The sequence below is a fragment of the Octopus sinensis genome, linkage group LG10 (genome assembly GCF_006345805.1).
Source record: "Octopus sinensis linkage group LG10, ASM634580v1, whole genome shotgun sequence".
Classification (NCBI taxonomy): Eukaryota; Metazoa; Mollusca; class Cephalopoda; order Octopoda; family Octopodidae; genus Octopus; species Octopus sinensis.
The window spans coordinates 6,288,775-6,303,026 of NC_043006.1; the positions used below are offsets into that span (position 1 = coordinate 6,288,775).

The 14,252-nt window shown below is 41.4% G+C and overlaps 1 protein-coding gene across 1 annotated transcript in view; it reads right to left on the reverse strand.

Annotated features, from left to right (window-relative positions):
- LOC115216443 (GATOR complex protein WDR24) overlaps window positions 1–14,252 on the reverse strand; it is a 36,355-nt gene that overhangs the window by 5,992 nt on the left and 16,111 nt on the right. Inside the window, exons 10-14 of the mRNA XM_029785782.2 lie at window positions 13,690–13,802; window positions 11,354–11,470; window positions 7,633–7,756; window positions 4,144–4,221; window positions 2,671–2,837 (exon numbers count right to left, since the gene is read on the reverse strand). Coding sequence (XP_029641642.1) covers window positions 2,671–2,837; window positions 4,144–4,221; window positions 7,633–7,756; window positions 11,354–11,470; window positions 13,690–13,802 — 599 coding nt within the window. The remainder of the gene's footprint in view (window positions 1–2,670; window positions 2,838–4,143; window positions 4,222–7,632; window positions 7,757–11,353; window positions 11,471–13,689; window positions 13,803–14,252) is intronic.

Here is a 14,252-nt window from a genome sequence, read left to right on the forward strand (position 1 = left end):
ACCCGGCCAAAACCAGCTCTGGCTTTGTAGTACAAATGTCTTGTTTGCATAAGTTTTGCATTAAAATCTCCCACCAAACCTGAGTCGCAATTTATGTTACTAACACTTGTTTAATGATAACTAAGTTATTTTACTAAATTCTTTGTTATATTTAAAATAATTGAAAGAAACACAGAGCATCTCAAAATAAATATAGTAACAAAAGGGTTAATTCAAATTCTTTTGATGAATCTTTAACAACTAAGACACATAAAATATTCTTTTAAAATCATTCGTAATCATCATCTTTATCTTGCAGCTGTCGTTGCCAGAGCGGCTAACTGGCTTCCGTGCCGGTGGCATGTAGGAGGCACCATTCGAGTGGGCTCGTTACCAGCACCTGTGCCGTTAGCATGTGTAAAAAGATTCGAGCGAGGTCCTTGCCAGTACCGCCTGACTGGCCCCCCGTGCCGGTGGCACGTAATAAGCACCCACTACACTCTTGGAGTGGTTGGTGTTAGGAAGGGCATCTAGCTGTAGAAACTGCCAGATCAAGACTGGAGCCTGGTGCAGCCATCTGGTTCACCAGCCCTCAGTCAAACCGTCCAACCCATGCTAGCATGGAAAGCAGACGTTAAACGATGATGATGATTGATCTGAAAGCAAATGAACTGAAGGAAACCACTCATAAGTATAAGACACGATAAGATGTGCTCTCCATACAGTTTACTTATGACCTTTTATTTAGATATTTCTATATTATACTAGCAGTATCGCCTGGCGTTGCTCGGGTTTGTAAGGGAAATAACTATATAAGCATTTTTAGAGAGTTACTTCCCTTATAGATGACAATTCGGGCTTTCTTAGCCATTTTTGTTTTGGTGTCTTCAAGCCATGAAGTCGTTGTTCTAAAAGAACGCTGGTCTCCTTGACAACGCTTTACGACGTTGATTTCCTTACACTCCCTTCCCCACAGCTTCACGAGGGAGGGAAGAAGGGGGAGAAGCAACACAGGTGCAGGTGTGACCATGGACGCCAACTCCGCCGCCATCGACACACAAAAAATTATGCATTAAAATGGAATAAAAAATGATGTTAAATTATTTTTAAAATCGTAGACTCATCGTAGACACGCGCTAATAGCCAGACGGGCTCGATATTAATCACGACTATAAGATACCCGAATTTGGTTAAACTGCACCGCAAAATGTGGGAGTAGTTAGGAATCTAAATCGAAGGGGACAGACACTCACACAACTACAGTTTTATATATATAGATTATGTGGCTGAACTACTGATGTTGTTGTTGTGTTTGAAAGTTGATCAAACTGAATTTGTACAGGATATTTTAACACTAATTTCTGGTTGAGGGGTTGACTTCTCCAAAGAAGCATTCAATGTAGTAGCGTAGTAGTAATAGTAAGGGTGCATTTGATGCAGTGTAGTGTTGTTATTTAACCCCAGGTTAGCTTTGACTGAGTAGACCTATGACCAATGCCATTCAGCAGTGTCTGTTCTGCCATTTTTATGCATCATATTCAAAGTATCCTTCTGTTTTTTTAAGATAGAAGGGTTAACTTCAAGGAAGATTTGGCTGCCATTTCTGGCATGTTGAGCACTCCTAACAGCCTGTGCATATATTAAGTGTGATGTAGTAAATGTAAGTATAGAGTAATTGTAGTAATTGTTGTGGATGGATTCCATCCTCCGCACCCAAGTGACTAAAAGTGGACTGACCCATTGCTATAAAATACTGTGAGTAATTGGAGTAAGCAGTCCATTACGAGCCATTGATTGAGAGAGTTGAGTCTCGTTTAATAGTAATCGCGTCATGTAAATATTTCTTTCCCCTGCTTCGTTATATATCCAACATCAGGATATAAAAGCAATTAAGGAACACCTTACAGCAAGCTTAACCCATGAGAGGATCTGTACTCAGAAAAGGAGGCTAACAAATATATTTTTCAGTTATTTACTGTACCCATAAGTTAAAATTATTAAATCTATAACTGTCAGACCAAACTCCTTTCTATGATGAAAGAAACTAAAGACACCATGATCTTGACAAAGATGTTTTCTATGAAGTTGAAAATATCTCCCCAAATGAAAACCAAACAAAGCATCAACCCTTTAGTGTTCGCATTATTCTGCCAAAATTAATGCTTTGTTGCCAGCCCCGCCTGGCACCTGTGCAGGTGGCACGTAAAAAGCACCCACTACACTCACGGAGTGGTTGGCGTTAGGAAGGGCATCCAGCTGTAGAAACATTGCCAAATTAGACTGGAGCCTGGTGCAGCCTTCTGGCTTCCCAGACCCCGGTCGAACCGTCCAACCCATGCTAGCATGGAGAACGGACGTTAAACGACGATGATGATGATGATGATTGTTTTGAACTAATCGTGCATTATCTTGTAGCTATGAGATTTTGATGAGGTCGCTGTTAATTTTTAAAACGATATTGTAGGGCTGGTGTGAGAGACCAGATCTGACTAGTTTGAACATAAAACAGGTAGAATACTTTTGGCTGGATATGGCCGGTTTAAATGCTAAAAGGTTAAAGAAAAAGAAGAGTAATGAAAGGAGTGATTTATATTTAAAGAGTGCAAAGTAAAGGTAAAAGAAATCTTATAAAACAGAAGCTTTTGTTAGAACAAAAGTTTTACTGAAAATGCCATCAAAGTTGATACAAACATGTTTATCATGAAGTACACTGTCAGCATCTTCGAGGTCATAAGAGAAATCTGTGTCCCCTTCACCAAAGAAAAAGTCTCCTGTCTGACTGGCTAAACCAGTGGCAATGTTTGCTAAATTTTTTTCTTGAACTTCATTTTCTGGGTCAGATTCTTCTTCACTGCATCCTGTAGAAAAACAAAATAATCTCTATAAATAAAACTGAGGATATGTGTGTGTGTGTGTGTGTGAGAGTTTGTGTAAACCCACAGAACTTCTCAAGTTTGCAACTGATTTTCTCTAAACTGGGAACATACACTACTTTTGTTCCAGAGATGGTTTTAGACTCTTAAAATTTGTCATATAATGTGTAATGGGGCCCCTGCAGGCAGAAAACTCCCTTTTCTGGGGTACATACAACTGCCTGCATGGTCCATGCATTGCTTCTGTTCAAACTGGAAAAAACAACAACTGAAATGATATAAGTAGGTTGTATTAAATGGATGAACCAATGTAGACTTCAAACAGGTAGTGTATACGTGGTAGCAATAATAGCCTGTTCTCGTTGTACCATAGGTAGCGATTTGTTGGAATAAAAACCATTTGAAATGCACAATGTTCATTATGGAAAGTATGCTAAAATATGTTAAATCCTGAGCAACTTTTCAACTATTTTCTTTTAGCTTCAGTATCAAAGTCTTTCTTCTAAGCATAGACAAAGCTCATACAAATATTCTTCATCTAGGTGTAGGAGTGGCTGTGTGGTAAGTAGCTTGTTTACGAACCACATGGTTCTGGGTTCAGTCCCACTGCGTGGCACCTTGGGCAAGTGTCTTCTACTATAGCCTCGGGCCAACCAACGCCTTGTGAGTGGATTTGGTAGACGGAAACTGAAAGAAGCCCGTCGTATATATGTATATATATATATATATGCATGTGTGTGTTTGTGTCTGTGTTTGTCCCCCTAGCATTGCTTGACGACCGATGCTGGTGTGTTTATGTCCCCGTTATTTAGCGGTTCGACAAAAGAGGCCGATAGAATAAGTACTGGGCTTACAAAAGAATAAGTCCCGGTGTCGAGTTGCTCGATTAAAGGCGGTGCTCCAGCATGGCCACAGTCAAATGACTGAAACAAGTAAAAGAGTATCTATTGATTACAAACCAAAATATCACATGTACTTTAACCTACTAAATTATGGTGTCTAAGACCTAACCATGTTAGAGATCGTGTCCTTAATGTGACCTTGAGTGCCTGAATACTGCATGCAGAACTGCATTCGTTTGGGAGCTGAGTTGTGCTCACAATGGTCACACGCTGTTTACACAGAGCAGTGCATGGTTGAGCCATGACTATTGATTCTCAACCACGTCGTCGGCAACCCAACCACGTTTGTTAGAGACCGTGTCCTTAATGTGATCTTGCATACCTTGATGCTGCATGCAGAATAATTCATCACAATACGAAGCCATCTTCATAAAAAATAAACAACGTACCTGAGGTGTTCTCTCCCAGTGGATTATCTTTTTCCACTTCGCAACTTTTCTCAGGAGTTGCATCAGCAATTTTCCCAACTGTAAAATATAAAAGACAGACATCAGAATGAGAGGGGAGGGGAGTACGTGTGCATTTTAACCAAAACTTTCTGTCTAATTCTTGCAAACTGAGAACACTTTTCAGACAGGTTCAATTATCAAGAGTATTTAATCTTTCTTTAAAGACTACTGTGCACAAAATGTAATGAAGTATCTATTTTTTAAACTAAGGTAAGTGAAATGATGTAAACTAGTCTAAGAATGCAAATTTAATATCAATAACAAAGTAGGAAACTGTGGCTTAATGAGCCAGGCATGAGGTACGCATTTGAAATAGTGAGAAACTTTAAAAACTTCAGGGAAAATTCATGATTAATTTAGTCATTTGCCATAAAATTCTTCATGCTTACACACACACACACACACTATACATCAGAAATAGTCAATTAAGAAAAGCTGGAGGGAGACCAAAACAACTAAGGAGAAAAATAAAAAGGTCAAAGATATATATATTATATATGATCCGATCGTGGCCATTGCCAGCGCCGCCCCGACTGGCCTCCGTGCCGGTGGCACGTAAAAGCACCATCCATTCGTGTCTGTTGCCAGCCTCGCCTGGCCCCCGTGCCGGTGGCATGTAAAAGCACCATCCGTTTGTGGCCGTTTGCCAGCTCCATCTGGCACCTGTGCGGGTGGCACGTAAAAAGCACCCACTACACTCTCGGAGTGGTTGGCGTTAGGAAGGGCATCCAGCCGTAGAAACACTGCCAGATCAGACTGGACCTGATGCAGCCTTCTGGCTTCACCCATGCTAGCATGGAAAGCGGACGCTAAATAATGATGAAATGGCGGTGCCCCAGCATGGCCACAGCTCATGAGCTGAAACTAGAATCAATCAATCAATCATATATGTTCCCTGGGAGCTCCTCCATGCTGATGACCTGGCTCTCATAGCAGAATCACTACCGGAACTAGAAAAAAAAATTTCGGGTGTGGAAGCAAGGGTTAGAATCAAAGGGCCTTAGAGTAAATGTAGCAAAGACCAAAGTTATAGTAAGCAGAAAGGCGAACTCGGCACACACACCCTCGGGCAGGTGGCCCTGCTCGATCTGTAGGAAAGGTGTAGGTAGAAACTCCATAAGATGCACCCAGTATAAGCTATGGACGCATAAGAGGTGCAGCAACATCAAAGGGAAATTAACTGATAAGATAGTTTTCATGTGCGGCAGATGCACAGGGACAATAGACACCACAGATACTCAGAAAACAGATTCCATCACACTCCAGGGGGAGAAACTAGAAGTAGTTGATAGTTTCTGCTACCTAGGTGACCAAGTTAGTAGTGGAGGTGGATGCTCAGAGAGTGTCACCACTAGAATACGAATAGCCTGGGCAAAGTTTAGAAAGCTCCTACCCCTACTGGCGACAAAGGGTCTCTCGCTCAGAGTGAAAAGTAGATTGTATGATGCATGCGGGTGAACCACCATGCTTCACGGTAGTGAAACATAGGCTGTGACTGCAGAGGACATGCGTAGACTTGAAAGAAATGAAGCTAGCATGATTCGCTGGATGTGTAATGTCAGTGTGCGCACACGACAGAGGGTAAGCACCCTGAGAGAAATGCTGGACATAAGAAGCATCAGATGTGGTGTGCAAGAGCAACGCTTGCGATGGTATGGTCATGTACTGCTGATGGATGAGGAGAGATGTGTGAAGAAGTGCCGCTCCCAAACAGTTGAAGGTATCAGGGGGAGAGGTAGACCCAGGAAGACATGGGATGAGGTAGTCAAGCATGACCTCAAAGCGTTGGGCTTCACAGAGGCAATGACGAAGGACCGAGATCTCTGGAGATATGCTGTGACTGCAAGAACATGAACATTGAAATAAATATCAATGGAAATAGTAGTTGTGATACCTGTGCTGGTGGCACATAAAAAGCCCCTTCCGAACGTGGCCGATACCAGCACCGCCTCGACTGGCTTCTGTGCCAGTGACACATAAAAAGCACCATCTGAACGTGGCCGATGCCAGCACCGCCTTGACTGGCTCCGTGCCGGTGGCACGTTAAAAGCACCAACTGATCGTGGCCGATGCCAGATTCCCCTGGCACCTGTACCGGTGGCACGTAAAAAGCACCCACTACACTCGTGGAGTGGTTGGCGTTAGGAAGGGCATCCAGCTGTAGAAACAGTGCTAGATCAGACTGGAGCCTGGTGCAGCTCCTGGTCGAACTGTCCAACCCGTGCTAGCGCAGAAAACGGACGTTAAACGATGATGATGATAGTTCAGCAAAAATTTCGATTCAGATGAATATGGTACTTAAGTTAAAGGCACCAGAATTTGGTATGGTATTATCCATATAAATCAAATGGGGTGATTATAATTAAAATAAGCAAGAAGGATATCCAAAGGTAGTGTAGTACAATCGTTTCATGCTACTTCATTTCATTAAACAATGTAAGTATTACATCAGTTTTAAAATGTAGAGCACTCTTCAGCCACATATGGAATTTTTAAAATTAAATTGACAATGTTCATTTTTATACTTATTCCATTTGCCAACATATATATATATATATATAGAGAGAGAGAGAGAGGGGGGGAGAAAGAAAATGTACATAACATATATGATAAATATATAACAATGAAGTAGGAAGTTCTTTTTCAAATGAATGGTATTAGTTTGTCACTTTTAGAGACAGTATATTTTCATAGTTTCTTAGAAAATATTTATACTCCTTTTTTCCTAGTTTATATATAGAAAATTCCAATATTTGGAGACCTGATTAACGAAGGCCCTCAAACTTCAAATCTATATGAGAGGACAGCTGAAAGTTACCAGCGAAGGATAGATTGTATGATGCTTTTGGATGACCTGTGATGCTGCCTGGCAATGAGATGTGGGTCCTGAATGTTGAGGATGTTCAAAGGCTGGAGATAAATGAAGCAAGCAATGTGCTGCTGGATGTGTAATGTTAGGGTGCATGGATAAAATGTTATATAAAATAAATGAGCTGAGAGAGAGAAAGTGGGTGTCTGAGGGGTCAAAGGTAGGATGTGAGAGATGACTGTTGGTGTGGATAAATGATGTGTATGGATGATAAAAAAAAAAGGTACCAGGAGCTCAATGATGAAGGAAACTGGGGGAGAGAAAGACCAAACAGGATGGATGCAGGAATAGTGATGGCTGATGTTAGGAGGCTGAATCCGACAAAAGAGAAGACAAATGCTGGCATGCTATGTTGGAAAAGACCCACCTAACCCATGCAAGCATAGAAAAGCGAATATGATAGTGATGAAAGACAATGTAAAAAGCCCTGAAATTTGGGGCTAATTGATTACATCAACCCCAATGCTCAAATGGGGTCTTATTTTACTGACCCTGAAATGATGAAAGGTAAAGGTAATTTGAATTCAGGAAGATTTAGGAAGAATTTAATGAGTACTTACTCTTCTCCATATCAGGTTTATCACTAAGGGCAGAATATCCTGGACCGGAGTGGTATGGTGGAGTCAGGTTACTTGGAGAAGTACAGGAATACAATGTCTTTAAAATCATCCAAGTAAGGTACACCTGCAGAAGACCAAATAACTCAATATCACTATTAGCACCTTTATAATTTACAAGTAGACGAATATTAATATAGCACAGAAATATCGACATCTCACACATTTATATGTGTCACCACTACACACATTTTTTTCTCTCCTTGTTTTTTTCTGTGTCCCTTTCTGTAGAAGAGCGTAGGCTCGAAACGTAAAAGACTTTTTCTATTCCTGAGCTTTATACTAATACATCTGTTTGTTTTCTACAACAACCGTCTTCGTCTTTGTTTTTTTTTTGTAAACTCTCCCCATATATATATATATACATACACACACACATCATCATCATCATCATCATTTAGCGTCCGTTTTCCATGCCAGCATGGGTTGGACGGTTCTACTGGGGTCTGTGAAGCCAGAAGGCTTCATCAGGCCCAGTCAAATCTGGCAGTGTTTCTACGGCTGGATGCCCTTCCTAACGCCAACCACTCCGTGAGTGTAGTGGGTGCTTTTTACGTGCCACCCGCACTGGTGCCAGACAGAGCTGGCAAACGGCCACGAACGGATGGTGCTTTTTATGTGCCACCGGCACGAGGGCCAGGCGAGGCTGGCAACGGACACGAAACGGGGCGGTGCTGGCAACGGTCGCGAAACGGAAAGTTCTCTTACATGCCACCGGCACTGGTAACACATCTGCAATTTCCATTGATCGATTTCCATTGATCGATTTCGATTCTGATCCTCACTTGCCTCAATGGGTCTTCACAAGAAGAGTTTCGACATGCCACCGGCACTGGTAGCACATCCGCAATTTCCATTGATCGATTTCGATTCTGATCCTCACTTGCCTCAACACGTCTTCACAAGTAGAGTTTTGTGTCCCAAGAAGGGAAGGTATGCATACGTAGGCTGGCTCCATCCCATGTAGAAGGCCACGGGTTGTGGACTCACTTGTCCTGCCGGGTCTTCTCGCGCACAGCACACTTCCAGAGGTCTCGGTCTCTAGTCATTTCCTCAGTGAGACCTAAAGTTCGAAGGTCGTGCTTCACCACCTCGTCCCAGGTTTTCCTGGGTCTGCCTCTTCCACAGGTTCCCTCAACCGCTAGGGTGTGGCACTTTTTCACACAACTATCTTCATCCATTCTCGCCACATGACCATACCAGCGCAAACGTCTCTCTTGCACACCACAACTGATGCTTCTTAGGTCCAGCTTTTCTCTCAAGGTACTTACACTCTGCCGAGTGTGAGTACCAGCATTACACATCCATCGGAGCATACTGGCTTCATTTCTAGCGAGCTTACGCATATCCTCAGCAGTCACAGCCCATGTTTCACTGCCATGTAGCATGGCTGTTCGTACACACGCATCATACAGTCTGCCTTTCACTCTGTGCGAGAGGCCTTTTGTCACCAGCAGAGGTAAGAGCTCTCTGAACTTTGCCCAAGCTATTCTTACTCTAGCAGTTACACTTTCAGCACACCCACCCCCGCTGCTGACTTGGTCACCTAGGTAACGGAAACTATCAACTATTTCTAGTTTTTCTCCCTGGAAAGTGACGGAAGTTGGTCTCAGAGCATTTTCAGTGTTTATTGTTCCTGAGCATCTGCCACATACAAAAACCATCTTCCTAGTTAGCCTTCCTTTGACATTGCTGCATCTCTTATGTGTCCATAGCTTACACTTGGTGCATCTTATAGAGTTTCTACCTACACCTTTTCTACAGATCGAGCAGGGCCATCTACCTGAAGGTGTTTGTGATTTGTCTACCTTCCTACTGATTACGACTTTGGTTTTAGCTAGATTGACTCTGAGGCCCTTCGATTCTAATCCTTGTTTCCACACCTGAAACTTCTCCTCCAGTTCTGATAGCGACTCAGCAATTAGAGCAAGGTCATCAGCATAGAGGAGCTCCCAAGGGCATCCTGTCTTGAATTCCTCCGTTATTGCCTGGAGGACTATGATAAATAGGAGGGGGCTGAGTACTGAGCCCTGGTGGACCCCTACCTCTACCCGGAATTCTTCACTGTACTCATTTCCAACCCTCACCCTACTAGCGGCTTCCCTATACATGGCCCGCACAGCTCTCACTAACCATTCATCTATCCCTAGTTTTCTCATTGCCCACCAGATAAGGGATCGGGGGACCCTGTCGAAGGCTTTCTCCATGTCAACAAAAACCAGGTACAGGGGCTTATCTTTGGCTAGGTATTTCTCCTGCAGCTGCCTTACCAGGAATATAGCATCAGTAGTACTTTTCCCTGGCACAAACCCACTATATATACATATATTGCCATGATAGATCGTTAGCCACTACACACATTTTTTTTCTCTCCTTGTTTTTTTCTGTGTCCCTTTCTGTAGAAGAGCGTAGGCTCGAAACGTAAAAGACTTTTCCTATTCCTGAGTGTTATACTAATACATCTGTTTGTTTTGTACACCACCTGTCTTCGTCTTTTGTGTTTTTTGTGAACTCTCCCCACACATTTATATATATGGGTATGATATAGATAGGTGACTTCTGCTAGAGGCCCACCCCTCAGGCAGATCAAAGCCTTGTGAGTGGATTTGGAAGATGGAAACTGAAAAGAAGCACATTGTGTGTGTTTGTGTACATCAGCAGTTGCTTTTGCAAATGTTCTGACACTCAAGTGTTGCTCTTGTCACTTCTGCCAATAAAACATTGGCTTACTTGATGCCTTCAAAACCATGAGGAACAAGAGATTCTTTATTTGAAAAACAGGTAGTAATTAGCTTCAGGAAGGGCAAGCATCCAGCTGTAAAAAATGCCTATTATTTGTCTAATCCATGCTTGTTAGGAAAAATGGGAGCGAAACAAACACACACACACACACACACAGAAGACATCAACATGATTTAGGCACATGCTATAAATAAGGGCAGGGATGATCTTTTACGAACATGATCTAAGCTAAGGTACTGATTATCTATGCAAAGAGCACCATATGAGTGTGATCGTTTGACAGAGCGGCTAAGTGGCTTCCATGCCAGTGGTACATAAAAGGGCACCATTCGAGTGTGATCGTTACCAGCGTTACCTTACTGGCACTTGTGCCTGTGCTAGTAGGGTGCCAAGGGCACCATCCAAGCGTGATTGTTGCCAGAGAAGCCAACTAGCTTCCGTGCTGTGGCACGTAAAAGGGCATCATTCGAGTGTGATTGTTACCAATGTCGCCTTACTGGCACCTGTGCCGGTGGCATGTGTAAAAAGATCCGAGCGAGGTCATTGCCAGTACTGCCTGACTGGCCCCCATGCCGTGGCATGTAAAAAGCACCCACAACACTCTCGGAGTGGTTGGCGTTAGGAAGGGCATCCAGCTGTAGAAACTCTGCCATATCAAGATTGGAGTCTGGTGCAGCCACCTGGTTTGCCAGCCCTCAGTCAAAGTCGTCGAACCCATGCTAGCATGGAAAATGGACGTTAAACGATGATGATGTACACATGGCACGAGAATGGATAAAGATTATTTGTTTTCTGTGTATAGTGTACATACAGAGACAGGGTTAGCAATTTCATAGAAATAATATAAAGAATGATATGGAACAACTCTCACCAACCAACAACTACAAAATACTCTTATCAAAATTAGAAATAAGATATTTACCTGTTTTCTATTTAGTCTTTGAGCAACGGAAGCATTATGGTCACAGATTTCTTCAAAAGATTTACCATTAAGTTTGTACATATTAGCAGTATTAATAAACCAGTCCATAGAAAGATCCTGAAAAGAATATGGGTACACTTAATTAGTAATATTAATGAGTTAAAGTATAATTACATAATTACAAGAAAGGCAGAGAGTTAATGCTCAATTTTGTTCATTAACTGGGAATGGTAAGACGGAGTGGCTGTGTGGTAAGTAGCTTGCTTACCAACCACATGGTTCCGGGTTCAGTCCCACTGCATGGCATCTTGGGCAAGTGTCTTCTGCTATAGCCTCGGGCCAACCAATGCCTTGTGAGTGGATTTGGTAGACGGAAACTGAAAGAAGCCTGTCGTATATATGTATATATATATATATATGTATGTATGTGTGTCTGTGTTTGTCCCCCTAGCATTGCTTGACAACCGATGCTGGTGTGTTTACGTCCCTGTCACTTAGCGGTTCGGCAAAAGAGGCCGATAGAATAAGTACTGGGCTTCCAAAGAATAAGTCCTGGGGTCGATTTGCTCGACTAAAGGCGGTGCTCCAGCATGGCCGCAGTCAAATGACTGAAACAAGTAAAAGAGTAAGAGATAATATGAAAATGAGAAAAGGTGAGATAATAACACTAATAATAAGCTTATTGTATACAATGTTCAGCTGGACTTAATTTAGTAAATAATAGAAATAAACCAAAAACTAGTCAATCATAAAGAATAATAATTCTTTCTGCTATAGGTAGAAGCCCTGAAATTTGGGGCTAATTGATTACATCAACCCCAATGCTCAAATGGGGTCTTATTTTACTGACCCTGAAAGGTTGAAAAGCAGAGGTAATTTGAATTCAGGAAGATTTGGAAGAAATGTCACTAGGTATTTTGACTGAGCTAAAATTGTGTCAGCTCCCTGCCTTAACAATGGTTTCAAATTTTGGCACAAGGCCAGCAATTTCAGGGAGGGGACAAATTGATTACATCAACCCAAGTGTTCAACTAAAACTTATTTAACTGACCCCAAAGAGATGAAAGACAAAACTGACCCTGGTAGAATTTGAACTCAGAATGCTTAGTGGCATTTTGTCCAGTGTGCTAACAGTTCTGCCAGCTCACTGCCTTAATTCTTTTATAAAACCAATAATAATAGTTGTGGCCATTATCATTTTAACATCCACTTTTCCAAGCTTGCATGGGTCGGATGGAATTTATTGAGGCAGATTTTCTTACTTGCTTCCAAGCAAGATGATATTTCCCCCATGTTGAGACACTTGTAGGATGGTGATGCTCATGCACAACCATCACATACTGACATGACAAGGGTACACACATACATACACACACATACTTCTATATATATATTAATTATAATAAAGGGTTAATTGCAACAAGTTGCTCAAAACCACATGCCGAAAATATTAGAAATAGCAGCCAAATTTCTAGACTTATAGAAAATATTATATTGACAAGGAAATGAGCCTTTGGTTCTAATCCAGAAACGATTTGCCTATAATTAATCCATAGGCTGGGATTTCGTTATTTTCTTTCTTTTTACCATATACAGGTTACAAATTCTGTTTGTTTGTGGAGACTTTTTTATTAGTAGGAGAAATAGTGATCAATTTGGCTGCTATTTCTAATATTTTCGGCATGTGGTTTTGAGCAACTTGTTGCAATTAACCCTTTATTATAATTAATATAATCCTTACCAAATATGGTCTTCTCCATACCGATAAAACTACTAGGTGAAATTTATTAATTTTATTAAATTAATTATATTTCACCCTTTTTTGCATATTGAATACTATATATATATTCTGTTGTGTCTGGGGAGAGTCGTTTTCTTTTTGTGCCTTATAATATAACACACTCACCGGTAAAATTTCCACTTTTTTCTTTTTTTTCCTTAAAATATAAAGAATCTTGGAAGCCAAATCCCAAAACGAAATATATATGTGTGTGTGTGTGTGTACATATATATATATATATATGTATATATATATTAATATATATATTTTTAATATTTTATCTAGTTTCAGCTCACAAGCTGTGGCCATGCTGGATCTATATATATATATTATGACAGGCTTCTTTCAGTTTCCATCTACCAATTCCACTTACATGGCTTTGGTCAATGCAGGGCTATAGTAGAAGACACTTGCACAAGTGCTATGCAGTGGGACTGAACCCAAAACCATGTGGTTGGCAGCTAGTTTCCCAATCACACGGCCCACACCTGCACTTCAACAAAGCAACAGCTTTGTAATTGTGTCAGAAATGAGCAAACATGGTCAGAGTACTTACTGGGGAAGAATCGGATAGAAATAAATAAAGGTTGCTCTTGGCCCACATGTAAGGCTCAACAGTCTGTAGAATTTGGCAGACAGAACTTGGCGAAGAGGTAGAAGCTTCATCAACTGAAACAAAGTAAAAATACCTACATTAAATATTGAAATAACAGCAACAATTTCATCTGAAAAACTGAGATGGTTGAGTGCATCATCATTATAGCGGAGCTTCCATAAATATATTATATATACTCTTTTACTTGTTTCAGTCATTTGACTGCGGCCATGCTGGAGCACCGCCTTTAGTCGAGCAAATCGACCCCGGGACTTATTCTTTGTAAGCCCAGTACTTATTCTATCGGTCTCTTTTGCCGAACTGCTAAGTGACGGGGACATGAACACACCAGCATCGGTTGTCAAGCAATGCTAGGGGGACAAACACAGACACACAAACACACACACATATAATATATATATATATATATATATATATATATATATATATATACGACAGGCTTTCAGTTTCCGCCTACCAAATCCACTCACAAGACATTGGTCTGCCCGGGGCTATAGCAGAAG